Genomic DNA, 18,437 nt, shown 5'->3' on the forward strand with positions numbered 1-18,437 from the left:
GTGGACGGGAGCCCCAGCTGTCGATGACTGAAGTACGGAGGGTTTCTGCGGAGGAGAGGAATGCCGTACCGGACGTCTCTCACGGGACACTTCCTTGGATCGCTCCTGGAAGCGAATGTCCACTCGAGTCGCTAGGGCAATCAGGGCATCCAGGGTGGTCGGTACGTCACGACCCGCCAGCTCGTCTTTAATTCGCCCTGAGAGTCCTTCCCAGAAGGCGGCGGTTAGGGCCTCGTTGTTCCACCCGAGTTCTGAGGCCAGGGTGCGAAACCGGATCGCGTATTGACCCACCGTCAGAGTCCCCTGACGTAACCGGAGAAGAGACGAAGCAGACGCGGAGGCGCGTCCGGGCTCATCAAAGGTACCACGGAATGCCTGCAGGAAGTCCTGGATGTTCGTGGTCACAGGATCCCCCTTCTCCCACAAGGGGTTCATCCACGCCAGTGCCTCACCCTCTAGATGGGACATGATGAAGGCGACCTTGGCTTGGTCGGAGGCAAACAAATGCGGCAGCTGCGTGAAATGGAGGGAGCATTGGTTTAAGAATCCCCTGCAGGTCTTGGGGTCTCCGGCGTACCGGGGTGGTGAAGCCAACCGAAGTCTGGTGGTATCTGAAGAAGTCGCCACAGGAGCCGGATCCGTGGATTGACTAGTGGAAGCCCGGGATGTTGAAGTCGTAACTTCCGCTTGTAGCGTGTTCAGGCGGGCGTCCACAGAAGACATGAATTGCAGCATGCGGGTCTGGACTTCACGCTGGCGTTGGAGTTCCTCCTGTACGGCTGCTAGTGCTGCAGCGGGATCCATGGCCTGATCTTACTGTCACGGCCAGGTGGACAGGCAGACCCAGGAGGTGGATCCACTGGGCCGAACTCCTAGATGGTAGTAAAGAGTCCGGTAGCTGGAACACTATAAACAGCAGAACAGTCCGTGCACACGAGTATAGCGGAGAAGTCCCTGGGACCACGGAGTCAAGGGTGGTAGTCCGGGTGACGCAGCTCAGGTTCGGAAGCCGAGATGATGTCAGGCGGGGTCCGGAACCTTTGGAGCGAGATGACGGGTCACCGCAGGGATCCGAGATGGTGCGGACTGTCAGGATGGCAGATGGACAGCGTTCGGGGTTCAGGATACGGCAGGACTGGATGGCGAGGCAGGCACGGCTCTACAAGAGAGGTAGGTGAGTATATGCACAGAGACACCAGGAGACCTGACTCCTAGCTTAGGAAACACGAAGATCAGGCCCCGCCCCCTTGGACAATAAACCCCTTTATACCCTGTACCGGTTTAGCCTCATTTCCTGTTAATGGACGCTGGCCCTTTAAGAAAGGGTCAGTGACCGCGCGCGCACCCTAATGCGCATGCGCGCGGCCCGGGTGCCAGAAGCCAGGGAAGGAAGCTGAGAGGAGGACGCAGGGGAGCCGGCCAGGGCCTGGGAAGCCGTCGGGCGCCGGGATCGGAGACCAGGGGGCCTGGGAAGGACGGGCACCGGAGGCTGGAGAGCGGGGAGCGTGGCAGGTGAGCCGGGGAGCGGGGCTGAGGACCCGGGGAGCGGAACAGAGGACCCGGGAAGGGGAGCCGAGGACCCGGGGAGCGTGACACTATCCCTCCCTTTCACCTACCTACCAGCGGAGGTGCACCATAAAGTATTGGGTACCCCCCGCTCCACGTTGGCTCTCCCTATTCTATCCCTGCGACCCGTCAGTCGCAAAGGGAAGCACCCTCCACCAAAGAGTAAATCAGTGCAAATAGTCACAGGTCATTACCAGAATCTGGCTGACATAAAAATGACACCCATAATATAACTGTACATATATATATATTCCTGCACAGTCATACACATAAATGATGCTTATTAATGTAATCACATCAGATCTGGAAATAAATAAATAATAGATCTTAACTAGAATCTGGTTGCCATAAATATGACAGCCGTGATGAAACTGTACATATGTGCGTTCCTGCACAGTCATACAAAGAATGATGTTTAGTATAATCACATGGAATCTAAGATAGATAATAGTAGAAATTCCCAGCAGGGATGACTTATCTGCTAGGATCAACCAGTAGCAAATCTGACGCGTTTCCCCCCTATATTTAACTTAGGGGTTCATCAGGGGAAGAACTAAAGATTTCATGTCCGATCCAACAGATTTCTTTCTAGACAAAAAGATATTATATTTCCAAAATAAGATATAATGTAATGTCCAAGTCCAAGTGTACCACTTTGTAGATGGCGCTTCGGAGTTACTGTGCCTATAAGCGCCAGCGGTCACTACATGCCAGACGACTTGCCTCCTACTATGGGCCACTGATGTCGTTTTGATGGTTATTAGGACTGCTAAGGCCACTTTACACACAGAGATAAATCTGCGGCAGATCTGTGGTTGCAGTGAAATTGTGGACAGTCAGTGCCAGGTTTGTGGCTGTGTACAAATGGAACAATATGTCCATGATTTCACTGCAACCACAGATCTGCCAAAGATTTATCTCTGTGTGTAAAGTGGCCTTAGCAGTCCTAATAACCATCAAAACGACATCAGTGGCCCATAGTAGGAGGCAAGTCGTCTGGCATGTAGTGACCGCTGGCGCTTATAGGCACAGTAACTCCGAAGCGCCATCTACAAAGTGGTACACTTGGACTTGGACATTACATTATATCTTATTTTGGAAATATAATATCTTTTTGTCTAGAAAGAAATCTGTTGGATCGGACATGAAATCTTTAGTTCTTCCCCTGATGAACCCCTAAGATAAATATAGGGGGGAAACACGTCAGGATTTGCTACTGGTTGATCCTAGCAGATAAGTCATCCCTGCTGGGAATTTCTACTATTATCTATCTTAGATTCCATGTGATTATACTAAACATCATTCTTTGTATGACTGTGCAGGAACGCACATATGTACAGTTTCATCACGGCTGTCATATTTATGGCAACCAGATTCTAGTTAAGATCTATTATTTATTTATTTCCAGATCTGATGTGATTACATTAATAAGCATCATTTATGTGTATGACTGTGCAGGAATATATATATATGTACAGTTATATTATGGGTGTCATTTTTATGGCAGCCAGATTCTGGTAATGACCTGTGACTATTTGCACTGATTTACTCTTTGGTGGTGGGTGCTTCCCTTTGCGACTGACGGCTCGCAGGGATAGAATAGGGAGAGCCAACGTGGAGCGGGGGGTACCCAATACTTTATGGTGCACCTCCGCTGGTAGGTAGGTGAAAGGGAGGGATAGAAATCTCTTTTCCTATATTCCCTATAATTATAGGGCAACTACCTGGTAAAAACTACAACGACTAAAGTTGTTTTACCTAGCGTGTAGAGACAATCAGCACTCTTTTCACGAGTCGGCTCTACCATTTCTTCACAGCTACCTCACGTGACCAGTCTATAATCTAGCTATTTAAAAGTAATTATGCTTTTATGGTAAAAGATTTTAATATTGAACATTAATAAACATTAATTTTAGGAGTTTTTTCTTTGGTTTTTTGCACTAGTACTCCTACTTTTCTACTGTTTTTGGTTTAAAAAAAAAATCATGGAAGGAATCTCGGGGAGACGCCTGCCATGATTAAACTCATTATTACCCCAATTGCCACTGCACCAGGGCAATTCGGGATGAGCTGGGTAGAGTCCCAGGACTGTCGCACCTAATGGATGTGGCAATTCTGGGCGGCTGCAGGGTGATATTGTTAGGGTGGTGGGCTCCCCATGACGTGGTGCTCTCCATCCTGACAATACCAGTCTCCAGCCGTGCGGCTTTATCCTGGCTGGTATCAAATATGGGGGAAACCGCATTTTTTTTTTTTATTTATTTATTTGTTTTAATGCACGATATAGACCCACCCACCAGCGGCTGTGATTGGTTGCAGTAAGACAGATGTCACTCAGCTTGGGGACGTGTCTGACTGCAACCAATCATAAGCGCCGGTGGGCGGGGAAAGCACGGAATAACTAATTGATTAATGAAGCGGCAGCCATTTTCTAAAGAGGAAAAGACGCCGCAGATTTGTGACAACCGGGGAGCGAGACGCCCGTGATCGGTGAGTAGGAAAGGGAGAGGGATTGTGCTGGGGACGCAGAACACATGCAGATAGCAACATGTGCACATAGCCTTACTGTGAAAAGCCACATTTATAGTGATAGAACAGTTCTCGAACGTAAATCGAGCTACCGAACTTTTAGCAAAAAGCTCGAGTTCGAGTTCTAACTAGAACACCCCCCAAAATCACTCGAACCGCAAACTGGAGAACTGTGAACCACGAACCGCGCTCAACTCTACTCATCACCAACATCAGAAACCTTTCTTAATATGGTTTTGACTTATCAGAATGGTTGTGGACAACTATTTCCCAATAGATGTACTATAATTTACACCCAAAAATAAGATGGAATAGAATTCAGCCTATTCATAATGGATATCCCAAAATGCGCCAAAGTTACTAAGTGGAGAGTAGAGATAAGCAGACCTTTGGAAGTTGAGTTCGAAGGGCACAGTCGGTTCGGTTTGTGACCCTGACTTGACCCGAAACTCAATGGAAGTCAGCAATTGGACAGTTTGTGTCTCTGCCCACATGCAGCCAGCCATAAGCAAAACACTTCCGAGGAAAGGTGGGCGAGGTTTTTCAAATTTTTTTTTGTGTGTTGATATTACATCTGATCATGCTGATTTTACCCCCAGTGCGAACTGTCCAAATACAGCACGCGGCTTGCACACAGCTGAGTATCACTCACAGCATAGCGTTTCTCACTTGAGTAGTTTGCACTCATAACTCACTCGAACTTCAAACTTGAACTCTTTTTATTTTTGTAGTCTGTGTTAGAACCCGAATTTTGAACCTCAAACATAAGGTTTGCTCAACTCTAGTGGAGAGGAGCCTCTTAATGAATTTGCTTCATCGTAGGTTAGTCCAGTGGGCTTTTGTTCAAGACTTGCAATCCAGGAGTACACTAGAAGTGAACATATGAGGACAGGAATCTGTGTTTTGTATTTTTTTGGGGGCGGAGGGGTTCCAGCTAATGGACAGAGGGCTAGTTTTGCTGTGATGACTGTGGAAAGAAGTGTTCTACTGTGGCTACTAGGGGGAAGGATGGGAAGCGATGATGTGAAGACTATGAGTCACTTACTATAGTTACTTACAGCATTCAGGCCGCACAGCTGGTAAGACGCCATTGTCACTATGACGGTTATAATCTGCCATCTAACCGAACGAGTCTTGAAAAGTTCAGTTACAGACACCAATTGCATGTTCCTCTGTATCCTGGTCTCTGCCAGGACATCTTCTATATCTTGAGAAACGTCCTTTTTTCCAAGAAATGTGCGGAATGCTAGAAAAAAAATCAAATTTTAATCAGTGTCACTCAGCATTAGATATGTGTAAGGTAATATACCAAATTTCTATGGATCAGTACCTTCTGCATAGACTTCTATCTCCAGTGGTAGAAGACTCAAATTATACCATTCTTCATGTAATATTTTCTATTGGTGAACATGGAACAAATTATATTATAAAACGCACAAACGGACAGAGATGGACCATCCATTTTTCATTAGGTGAGGATTCATTTTTCATATTTTATGAATATTTTTGTGCCAAAACTATTTCCTCTTTCTTTTACTTTCATATTTTTAGATATTTTTTTTCTTGCTGATAAAGTGATATATTTATGCATAATATTGTAGATTACTGCCTTCAGTAGTTTTGAAGTTGTACACAGATGATCAAAAACGAGATAAAGGGATTAACACTGAACATCAAAAACCAAACAATGGTAGAATATGTATAGACTAGATAAAATGACATTTCACTAACAGAATTTGGCAGTGCATCAAAGTACCTGGAAACATTAACATGCATAGGTGAAGCCACTCGGAAAAGTTGACTTTAAAGTACTGGCCTACTTTCATTCCTATCCTCCATGGAATTGCAGAGAACTAAGTACATGATAGCTAATAAAAAGTCACTCACTACAGAAAAGCAGAAATGCTCAAATGAAAAACATGGAGATAAAGTGAGTGACCTACAACTTTCTAATAAGAGCTATTTCATCCCAACATTAGATATGGCTGTTATAAATGGGCAAAGATTATATAAAGAAGAGTAAGTACTGTATTTTTTGATTTATAAGACGCACTGGATTATAAGACGCACCCCAAATTTAGAGATAAAAAGGTAAAAAAAGAATGGGGTCCGTCTTATACTCTGGTGTTGTCTTACCGGAGGGGGGAGGAGCAGCACCAGAGGTGGAGTAGAGTCATAGTAAGCAAGGGCAGTGCTAGTGGGATCTGTGCTGGCAGAGGAAGCTGTGGTGGCTGTGTGAAGCAGGTCGGTGCGGTGAGTGCCCGGATGCTCTGTCGGTGGTCCGGGCTTTAAAGAAATGGCGCCTGGAGTGGCACATGTGCAGATGGTGCTCTCAGCTGACAGCTCTATCTGCGCACTCGCTGACTCCAGGCGCCATCATTTGACGCCAGAGCATTTGGGACACCCGCCGCACAGCCACTGCAGCTTCTGCTGCCAGCACAGCCAGCTGGCTTCCCACACAGAGAGGCAGACAGCCAGCCCCTTGCACAGAGAGGCAGCCAGCTGGCTGCCTGCATAGAAAGCCAGCCGGCTGCCCGCACAATGAGGTACCTGGCCGTCTGCACAGAGAGCCGCCCATACAGAGAGGCAACTAGCTGCCTGCACAGACAGCCCCAGCGCCAATTCTCCACCTCCCAGTAATCTATATTCGGATTTTAAGACGCACCCCTCATTTTCCTCCCAAATTTTCGGGAGGAAAAGTGGATCTTATAATCTGAAAAATACGGCACTTTTCATGGACCAAATATCAAGTTTTGGCAAAGCTAAGAAATTAAAGGGAGCCCGAGATCTGATTCATGCTGCCTAAAATTCAAGCAGTATATTAATCAGATCCTGCCTCCATAGTACAAATTTTCTCTAAATCGCTCAAACCAAGACCATAGATGGAGATGAAATGTGTCTGCCTCTGCCCTGGCCGGTAATTCCCAGTGCTTCTGTCGCGGGCGGGGAGGAGGGTGTCGGCACACTACGCTCACCCCTTCTGCTCGGGTCCGGAAGCTGCTCAGTGGTGGCTCGAGCTGTGGGCCGGATCCCGGGGTTCCTCGAGCGACACTCCTCGCCCGTGAGTGAAAGGGGATTTGTTGTTGGGTGTGGGGGATTGTTATAGTTCGTGACGCCACCCACGGTTGTGGTGATTGCACCACCGCTGCTCTGAGTGGGGATCCCGGGGATGGTGATGGGGAGCAGCCAGGTGTTGTGTTGCCCCTCCGTGGGTAGGGGTTGGTGATCCCGGGGCCCGGTGGTGGGTTGTGAGGTGCGGGGCCTGGTGGGCGCAGGGACGCGGGGGCAGCGCTGTGCCTTGCGGCACTGTGGTACTCACTCAGCCTGAGACATGGACACAGTTTGTACGGTAAACCAAACGGCTGGTAGGACGGTCCCACAGACAGCTGCACCTGCACTCCCGGTAGTTGACGGTGATGTCCCTCTTCCTTGCACCTAAGTTTGACTGATGGTAGCGGTGGATTCCCTCCGGTTACCCGCTCCCCGACTGCAATCTGGGCCGGAGGAGCTCTACACTTTGCCCGCAGGCGCTGGCCCTGAGAAACTGGTGCCTTGGCAGTGGCGGTGTCTCTCTGCTTCAGGTTGGGCTGTTGCCGTCAATCGGGACTTGGTTGTTGGGGGATCTACGTCCCCTTCACTGACGGATTCGGCAAATTTGGCGACTCCTAGCCTTGCCGGGGTCCGAGAGGCCCCTGCCCTGGTGCTGACTGTCCTTCGGAACACTGCTCCAGACCACCGGGCACACAGCCAACGGGGTCCTTCCAGGAACTTCCAAACGGTCCCCCTCCGGACAGTCACCGCCGTCGCTGACCTTGCTGTTCTGGCCCTACACAAATCTGGGCTCACAGGCTTGCACACTCTCTGCTCTGTCACCACTTCTTGCTTTCCTCCTTTTCCACTTTCACTTTTCTTACTGTCACTTGCTGTTTACTTTAGCCCAGCCTGGGCTACTCCTTCCACTTCCTCCTCCCTGACTGTTCTGCCTGGTTTCTCCCGCCTCCAGAGCTGTGATCTCCTTGGTGGGCGGAGCCAACCGCCTGGCCCACCCCCTGGTGTGAATCATCAGCCTCTGGAGGAAGGCAACAAGGATTTCTGGTTAGCTGTGATGTGCCTACCTGGAGTGTGGGGTGTGGTGGTGTTGTGACCTGTGACCCCTGGCTTGCCCAGGGCGACACACTTCTGCAGGTGATTGACAGATCTCTCCCTATGTGCACGCAAGAAAGAGACTTGACAATCTCTTAGAGCAGCAATGGAAAGAACCAGGCTGGGATGGAGCCTGACTAGTCTGGTCTCCATTGATGTTTAGACTATGTGTGTCGCCCTGGACAAGCCAGGGGCCACAGAGAACAACACCAACACACCCCACACTCCCTGCAGGCACATCAAGGTCAGACACAAACCCTTGTTGCCTTCCTCCAGGGGCTGATGTCCACACCAGGGGGTGGGCCAGGCGGTTGGCCCCACCCACCGAGGAGCACACAGTCCTGGAGGCAGGAAACTGTAGTCAGTTTAAGCTAAGGCACAGCTTGAGTGCAGAGCGCAGATAGAGTTTGGAGAGGAAAGAGAGCAGTTGGAGTAGTTAAAGTGGAAAGAGAAAAGTGACAGCAAGACAGCCTGAAGTTGGTCCGGGTGTGTGGCCCGGACAGATCAGCAAGGTTGGCAGACGGTGGTGACCGTCTGCAGGAGTGGCCGATTGGAGTCTACCGTAAGGACCGTGGATGGGTGGTGGCCCGGCGGTACCGGACCGGTACACAAAGAGAAGCCAGCACCAGTGGCAGGGGCCTTTCGGACCCTGGCAAGGCTAGGAGTTGCCGTGAAGTTGCCGAATCCGTTAGTGAAGGGGACCTCCGGGTTCCCAAACAGTCAAGTCCCGACAGAAGGCAACAGTCCAACCTAGTGGGAGAGACACCGCCACCGCCAAGGCAACCGTTTCTCAGGGCCAGCGCCTGCGGGCAAAAGGGGCTCCTCCGGCCCATATCCAAGTCGGGGAGCGGGTTACCGGTGGGAACCCATCGGAATCAACATAGAACATAGGTGCAGGGAGAGACAGTCACCGCTAACCTGCAGGGAACAACAACACCGCAGCCGTCCGAGGGACCCGTCCATCCAGCCGCTTGTTTTACCGTGAACTGTGTCATCATCATTGGGCTGAGTGAGTACCTCCGTGCCATGCGGCACAGCGCTGCCCCTGCGACCCTGCACCTCATCAGGCCCCGCAACCCGCCTGTCATCCATTCCTACCCCATCAACGGGCCCCGTGACAACCAACCCCCTACCCACGGAGGGGAGGATTAACAACCAAAGCTGCTCCCTGTCACCGCTCCCGGGATCCCCGTCCAGAGCAGCGGTGGTGTCCACACAATCACCACAACCGTGGGTGGCGTCACGGACAATATCCCCAAAACCAAACCACCCCTTTTCACTCACGGGCGAGGAGCGCCGCTCGAGTCCCCGGGATCCGGCCCATCGCTCGAGCCACCGAGCAGCAGCAGCAGCCGGACCCGAGCAGTGGGAGAGCGCGGCGTCCCCTCCTCCGCCCGCGAAAACTTGGCGTCACGAACAGGATCTTACCGCTCTGCCGTTGGGTAGAGGTGCGCCTTGTTACCGCCGGAGGTGTCCGGCCAGAAAATTTGAAAAGCCGCCATCTTGGGCGCGAAGAGTTCCCGCTCGAGCGTCTCCTCGAGTAGTGGAGGCGCGAAGGCCAAGACCCCGCCCCGATAGAGGAGGGGCCGAAAAGAAACTAAGGGGGACGAAATGGCGACTGGTCGCATGTAGCCGCGGCTATAAAAGCAGGGACCACAGGACTCTGCGGCCATCTTGTTCCTGGGAGAGGCTGCCAGCAAGATGTACATGCCGTCCCGAAGCACCGTAGCCCCCGCGCCTGGAACTGCGGCGTGGGTGGAGATCCGAACCGCGCAGCTCCAACAACGGCTGCAGGTCAAGATGCAGCTCCTCCTGGAGGAGTGGGAGACCAACATGGCGGAGGTCATAGCGGCCGTGCGGAGACGCGAGGAGGAAGTGGTGGAAGAGAGGGTGAGTGATCCACGCCCCGGTACCCCTAGTGGGTCGGTCATCGTGGCTGCGGGACCCGGTCTGAACCCCCTTGCCCTACTGCCTCCCCCGCCACCCGTCCCGGCTGCCGTGGCCCCGCCACTAGGCCCGCTACCCCCGCCACCGGTAGCGATACCCAGCATGTCCGCCCAGGCGGACCGACCTGTAGCCGGAGCCCGTAGCCAACCGGAGGTGCTCCCGTGGAAAGCCCCGAAGCCTGAACCGGAGGCACCTTCTGAGAGATTCCCCGAGCCGGGGCCGACAGCCCACTCCGTGCCGAAGGCCCAGCAGAGTAAAGCCCCTGTGCCCATCCCCCACACCTCGGCTGAGGTTGCGCCGGGTTGCCGCTGCAAGGCGGCGTCCAATGTCAAGTCACCGCGGGACCTTCCGCCCAGATCACTAGCAGTGGGCAGTGTCCAAAAGGTCTCGCGGGGCCCGACCCGTGCGCCGGAGCTCGCAGCAGCGCCATATTGGGATAGGGAGCCAGTACCGTTGGGCCCGAAAATCGAAGAGAGGGAAAAGAAGAAGGCAGAGATGGTGGCCCGTACAATCCGGGAGAAGGAGAGCCTGAGACAAGCGACCTTCCGTGTCCGGAGCCCGCTGTATGAGAGGCAGGTGAGGCGGTTTGATGTCCGCCGGGGCAATGGATTCATTTATGAACCGGGCCTGGAGGCCGAAGTATTCATAGCCCGGCGGGATGTTAATGCTCACCTGCCAGAGGAGCACCCAGGCCGCAACCTGATGCCGGGCGACCTGGTGCAGTATACCCGGCATTGTGGTGAGAGGGGGTGGTTTGCGCTGGATGCCAAGCTGAGGGGCAGCCAGTAAGTGTGTTACCGTTTTTACCTTTTCATATTTTTGCAGTTGGTGAAAATAAAACCGGTGTTGGACGGGCAGCCCGAGGACAGTCTGCATTAAACTAAGGGGGAATGTGTCGCCCTGGACAAGCCAGGGGCCACAGAGAACAACACCAACACACCCCACACTCCCTGCAGGCACATCAAGGTCAGACACAAACCCTTGTTGCCTTCCTCCAGGGGCTGATGTCCACACCAGGGGGTGAGCCAGGCAGTTGGCCCCGCCCACCGAGGAGCACACAGTCCTGGAGGCAGGAAACTGTAGTCAGTTTTAGCTCAGGCACAGCTTGAGTGCAGAGCGCAGATAGAGTTTGGAGAGGAAAGAGAGCAGTTGGAGTAGTAAAAGTGGAAAGAGAAAAGTGACAGCAAGACAGCCTGAAGTTGGTCTGGGTGTGTGGCCCGGACAGATCAGCAAGGTTGGCAGACGGTGGTGACCGTCTGCAGGAGTGGCCGATTGGAGTCTACCGTAAGGACCGTGGATGGGTGGTGGCCCGGCGGTTCCCAAACAGTCAAGTCCCGACAGAAGGCAACAGTCCAACCTAGTGGGAGAGACACCGCCACCGCCAAGGCAACCGTTTCTCAGGGCCAGCGCCTGCGGGCAAAAGGGGCTCCTCCGGCCCATATCCAAGTCGGGGAGTGGGTTACCGGTGGGAACCCATCGGAATCAACATAGAACATAGGTGCAGGGAGAGACAGTCACCGCTAACCTGCAGGGAACAACAACACCGCAGCCGTCCGAGGGACCCGTCCATCCAGCCGCTTGTTTTACCGTGAACTGTGTCATCATCATTGGGCTGAGTGAGTACCTCCGTGCCGTGCGGCACAGCGCTGCCCCTGCGACCCTGCACCTCATCAGGCCCCGCAACCCGCCTGTCATCCATTCCTACCCCATCAACGAGCCCCGTGACAACCAACCCCCTACCCACGGAGGGGAGGATTAACAACCAAAGCTGCTCCCTGTCACCGCTCCCGGGATCCCCGTCCAGAGCAGCGGTGGTGTCCACACAATCACCACAACCGTGGGTGGCGTCATGGACAATATCCCCAAAACCAAACCACCCCTTTTCACTCACGGGCGAGGAGCGCCGCTCGAGTCCCCGGGATCTGGCCCATTGCTCGAGCCACCGAGCAGCAGCAGCAGCCAGACCTGAGCAGTGGGAGAGCGCGGCGTCCCCTCCTCCGCCCGCGACATATGTATTCTCTAAATCCTCCAAGACTCTTATTTATGCTGCCCTTTGTTTGGGCAGCATGAAGGAGATGACAACTTCCGGTCTATGTGAAAAGCCACCAATGTTGGAGTGATGAAACTCCGACCTCTACAACTCATGGTGATCGGAACAATGTTTGAGTCAGAGCACCATTGGGGAAACCTGTCCAGCCATACAGGGCCCCAAGGGGTAATGGAGCCACGCTTGCCTCCAAAGTAGTTGTTATTGTGTATTTTGATTAGTTATTGGAATATAAAGGGCCCATTTTACTGTTTTTGCACAGGGGCCCCCTTCTGTCTGTCTGCCACTGGGTCAGAGAACTACTGTAATTGCAGGGTCCACTTTATAGTTTTCAGAGACACATTGGCTCACTTGGTACTGCAGCTGAGGTAGCTCGTCACTGTACGGATTGGTAGGGGTTACTGGTGGCACACCACCTCCAGTCATCAAATGGTCAGTCTCAAAGAAATGTTATCCCTTACAGATGACCTGTCATTTGTCATAAATATGTAATTTTTATACCTAATGCAAATGTCGCTGTTCTACTGGATAATTTTTTTTGCCCCTGTGCCTCTCTGTTCTTTAGGCCCCCTTCACACGCACGTGTCTCCGGTACGTGCTAGGTCCGTGCCCACATGTACCGGAAAAACGGGCACACGTAAACCCATTAAAATCAATGGCTTTATGTGCACGCACGTGTGCAGCCATTGGCCCATGCCTCCATGTGGAGCAGACGTGAGCCCATGTGCTCCACACGGATGCATAACCGCTTTTCTCCGGCAGCACGGGTGTCACACAGCCTGCACACGTACCACACGGATTTAGTGTGGATGCGGTCCCGTGTGACACGCGCCAGAGAAACACACGTGTCAGAGAAAAAAATAACAAATCTTTACTCACCTTCTCCTGCCCTCCTGCCTCTGCCGCTGCTGTCACTTGCTGCCGACCGACGCTCATTATGCTCATTTAATATTCACTTCACTGTGGTGGAAGCAGCAGCAGCGGGGAGTCAGCAGTGCTAGAGACCGAAGATCAGCACCACGGACAGCGACACGAGGGACAGGTGAGCAGAAAGTTCACGTTTTCCGTGTATTATCACAGATAACACACGGAGAACACACGTAGTGCCATAAACACGGCACACGGAGGGGAAAACACACCTTTGACACGTCCGTGAAACACGTGCGTGATTTTCACGGACGTGTGAAGAGGGCCTGAGATAAAGTCTCCTTCTCAACATTCTATATAATATTGTTATCAGAAGGTGCTTGGTAGGGATGATCGAATACTTCGATTATTCGGCTTCGCGAATATTTTCCAAATACCTCGCTGCTATTTGACTATTCGATGCGCAATGTAAGTCTATGGGTAGCCCGAATAGTTCCGAATAGTTGTTATTCGGGTTTCCCATAGACTTACATTGCGCATCAAATATTCGCGAATAGTCGAATAGCGGCGAGGTATTCAAAAATTATTCGCAAAGTCGGATAATCAAAGTATTCGATCATCCTTAGTGCTTGGCCCTCAAAAACACACTCAGAGAGAAGAGTCGAGGAACACACAATCTTGGCTAAGAAGACTAGATTTATAAAAAGGGAAGAGGAGGCCATATCATCAGAATGGAGAGACGAAGGAACAAAAAAAAACCCAACAATTCCCGATTTAGGAGAACAGTGGCTTTTACAGCAGGTAGAAAAAATACATATTTATGGGCAACAACAGGTCCTCTTTATAAATATTTCATTTTTTTATGCTTTCATTTGCTTATCTTTATCTTCCAAGAGCCATAAACGAGTTTCTTTTTTTTCTAAGATGTTGTAGTTTCAAGTGACACCATTTATTTTACCATATAATGTACCGAAAAGCAGAAAATTAAGATGATGCTTAATATATATATATTTTTATACACTTCAGTGGTTTTAAAAGATTATAAACTTTGTAAAACAAAATTAGTTTGTCTCTATTTTCTGACACACAAAACAATATTTTTTTTAAATTATCAAAAAAACAGCAATTCTGAGGTTTCAATTGTTTTTTAATGATTTTTACGATATGGACTAATACATTTTTTTTGTGCTTTTTTTTTTTCTCCCTTTTTTCCAAGAGACAAATTGTATTTTTGAGTGACAACATTCAGTTTACATAAAACTGAAAAATACAATAATACTAAGTGTTTATTTTGTTTTCTACTTTAGAGGTTTGCAAAAAAATGTGTACTTTGTGCAAAAAACTTGGTTTGTGTCATCATGGATTGAGAACCATAATTTTTTTTTTCAGGTGTAATTTTTCTACATTTTTTAAATGGCACATATTGTATCCATCTGTTTATCTATCTATCTATCTATCTATATATCTATATATATATATATATATATATATATATATATATATATATATATATATATACACATACAGTATGTGTGTGTGTGTGTGTGTCGCCCGGGGACCAGGGGGTACTCAGATCTGGGAAACGAGGACACTTCTGTGGGTATCACGGTGGCGTGACCCGGTCTGTGATCCCAGGCTCCACAGTAAAAGGGGGTATTTGGGTGTTGGGATGTTGTCTGTGACGCCACCCACGGTTGTGGTGATGTGTAGCACCACCGCTGCTCAATACGGGGATCCCGGGGATGGTGAAGCGGAGCAGCTAGGTGTTGTGTTGCCCCTCCGTGGGTAGGGGTTGGTGATCCCGGGGCCCGGTGATGGGGTAAGCAGGGAGCAGGGCGCAGTGCTGCAGTGCGGTGCCCGAGGGCACGGGTGTACTCACAAGAAAGTCACACGGAGTCACTGGTGAACTAAGAATTGCCGGTGTCCGCGGCCTCCGGTACGGGGGTGTTAGGGTCCCACACACGGTGCAGCAGCCCTTGTTGTTCCTTCCCTGCAGCAAGGTGTCTTTTTCTCTTCTCTCTTCCTCTTTCTCCTCAGCCGGGAACGGGGAATCCTCTCCCCTGTAGTGATCCGGGTACCCAGGTACCGAGGGGCCACCGCCCGGCTCCGGCTACCTGTTCTGGCCCCTTCCTCACTACGGCCTGCCCCGGCCCTTTTGGAGAACGCTTCACTCCCAGCCTGGGAGCTAACTCCAGACCTCTGTCCTGTCTGCCCTCCACACACTCTCTGCTCCAGCCCCTCCCCTCTCCTCTGCTTTTCCCTTACACTGGGGGCTGTGCTTGTCTGGCTGCACCGGTGTGAGATCAAATTACCAAGGAGGATTAACTCTTTCTGTGACAACCTGGCAGTGCCAGGGTGTCACACACCCCCTTGGTAAAACACTGCCCGTCCTCGGGCCGTCTAGGCACCGACATTTATTAAAACTGGAAAAGAATAAACATTTTAAACATTTTCAATCTTCCCACAGCGGGATGCACATTGCTTCAACGTTGCAACAACAAACAACACTTTTAATAATAACTGTGTAACGGGTCCTTCAGTCACCCACCCAAACAACCTAGCCTTGGTGCTGCCCCTAAAGCCCAGGCAGCACCCCTTGACCCCAGTCCAGAAACGGTTCCAGATTGGTCAACGGGACCGGTACTTCGCTACCGTTGCGGCCGGGCGGACTGCCGGAGCCGTCGTCATCTCCGTCGCGGCCGGGCGGACTGCCGAGGCCGGAGGCAGGGTGGTGACAAAGGTGAGGCCTGGGGACCCCAGGTCTGGGTCCTCCCCAACAGGCGCTGCGGGCTCCGCTACCGGTAACAGGGGTAACGGGTCGGTGCATCGCTGCGGCGGCCTCTTTCAGGAACCAAATGCTAGCAGAGTCCTGGCGTCCCTGCCTTTACAGTCCTTGTCACATAAGCTGCGGTTCCTTCTTTCTGCTCCCCCTTGGTACTCGGGAGCAGTCCTTCCAGCAACTTTTAAAGTTTCCCTTTCGCTTCCGGTCCTCCGGAGCTTCACTTCCGCCCGCGTTCTCAGGGGGCGGAGCCTCTTTTTCGCGCCCGCCGCTCGGAGAAGAAGGCGCCAAGCTGTTGTTTTTGGCGCCTAAAATGGCGGCTAAAATGGCGGACTTCGGGATTTTTCCTCAGCGGGACGCCGCTGACGGACGGGGCAAGGCGCACTTCCTCCAGGTAACTGGATGGATTCGATCCTGTTCGTGACGCCAGATGTGTCGCCCGGGGACCAGGGGGTACTCAGATCCGGGAAACGAGGTCACTTCTGTGGGTATCACGGTGGCGTGACCCGGTCTGTGATCCCAGGCTCCACAGTAAAAGGGGGTATTTGGGTGTTGGGATGTTGTCCGTGACGCCACCCACGGTTGTGGTGATGTGTAGCACCACCGCTGCTCAATACGGGGATCCCGGGGATGGTGAAGCGGAGCAGCTAGGTGTTGTGTTGCCCCTCCGTGGGTAGGGGTTGGTGATCCCGGGGCCCGGTGATGGGGTAAGCAGGGAGCAGGGCGCAGTGCTGCAGTGCGGTGCCCGAGGGCACGGGTGTACTCACAAGAAAGTCACACGGATTCACTGGTGAACTAAGAATTGCCGGTGTCCGCGGCCTCCGGTACGGGGGTGTTAGGGTCCCACACACGGTGCAGCAGCCCTTGTTGTTCCTTCCCTGCAGAAAAGTGTCTTTTTCTCCTCTCTCTTCCTCTTTCTCCTCAGCCGGGAACGGGGAATCCTCTCCCCTGTAGTGATCCGGGTACCCAGGTACCGAGGGGCCACCGCCCGGCTCCGGCTACCTGTTCTGGCCCCTTCCTCACTACGGCCTGCCCCGGCCCTTTTGGAGAACGCTTCACTCCCAGCCTGGGAGCTAACTCCAGACCTCTGTCCTGTCTGCCCTCCACACACTCTCTGCTCCAGCCCCTCCCCTCTCCTCTGCTTTTCCCTTACACTGGGGGCTGTGCTTGTCTGGCTGCACCGGTGTGAGATCAAATTACCAAGGAGGATTAACTCTTTCTGTGACAACCTGGCTGTGCCAGGGCGTCACATGTGTGTATATACAGTGTGTGTGTATATCTAACTCTATATATATATATGTATATATATATATATATATATATAAAAATATATATGCTGTATATATATATATATATATATATATATATATATATATATATATGTGTATATACATATATATGGTATATATACATAAACATACATATCATATGTATACACACACATACTGCATATATATTGATGGATTGGACATTTGTGGACAAGTGGACAATACCAAATGTGGTAATTGTAATTTAAAGTTTTTATAAACTGTATGTTCTAATCTATTTTATATTTTTACAACTATTTTTAACATTTATATTTTTACATTTTCTTAATACTCATATAGTGACAGTTAGTTAGCTGCTAGTGGTCATAAGCATGGGTACCTGAGCTGCAATACCCTGCACATGAGGTAAGAGACATGGCTAATCAGGAGAAATATACTACATTTCTAATTAGAGGTATTTGTTAATATTATTATTATTATTAATATTATTATTATTACACCTACTACATATTGGGATAGGATATTGGAGATGGGAATATCCCTTGAAGGTGTTTTTTTTGTCCTTGAGTCATGGATACTTGAGAGAACATGGTTTTTACTGAGGCATCATATAGAGTACCTTAATCACTGGATACTTCCTTTGGCCTAAATATATTGCTTATTTCACAGTAGACAACATTTATCAATATGAATAAACATGCTACCTGTTATCGACAGTCTCTTTAACATGAGTGCTGCTATTTCTTAACATAGTGTTCAAATATGTTCCGAAAACCAAATTGTAACACACGTTTTATTGACTTAGGGGTACTTTACACATTGCGACATCGCTAGCATTTGCTAGTGATGTCCAGCGCGCTAGTACCCGCCCCCGTCGTACATGCGATATGTGGTGATCGCTGCCGTAGCGAACATTATCGCTACGGCAGCTTCACACGCACATACCTGGTCGGCGACGTCTCTGTGACCGCCAAACAATCCCTCCTTCAAGGGGGAGGTGAGTTCGGTGTCACAGCGATGTCACCGCGACGTCACTAAGCAGCCGGCCAATAGAAGCGGAGGGGCAGAGATGAGCGGGACGTAACATCCCGCCCACCTTCTCCCTTCCACATTGACGGTGGAGGCAGGTAAGGAGATGTTTGTTGTTCCTGCGGCTTGACACACAGCGATGTGTGATGCCGCAGGAGCGACAAACAACATCGTACCTCTTGATGTAGCGACATTATGGAAATGAACGACATTACACAGATCAGCGATTTTTAACTCTTCTGTGCTCGTTCATCGTCGCACA

General features: G+C 50.9%; 1 protein-coding gene across 3 annotated transcripts in view; it reads right to left on the bottom strand.

Moving 5' to 3' along the window:
- SLC2A9 (solute carrier family 2 member 9) overlaps window positions 1-18,437 on the bottom strand; it is a 644,894-nt gene that overhangs the window by 325,582 nt on the left and 300,875 nt on the right. For all 3 annotated transcript variants that reach the window (XM_075346888.1, XM_075346889.1, XM_075346890.1), the window contains one exon: window positions 5,154-5,341. In XM_075346888.1, coding sequence (XP_075203003.1) covers window positions 5,154-5,341 — 188 coding nt within the window. The remainder of the gene's footprint in view (window positions 1-5,153; window positions 5,342-18,437) is intronic.

The sequence above is a fragment of the Anomaloglossus baeobatrachus genome, chromosome 1, assembly GCF_048569485.1.
Source record: "Anomaloglossus baeobatrachus isolate aAnoBae1 chromosome 1, aAnoBae1.hap1, whole genome shotgun sequence".
Taxonomy (NCBI): Eukaryota; Metazoa; Chordata; class Amphibia; order Anura; family Aromobatidae; genus Anomaloglossus; species Anomaloglossus baeobatrachus.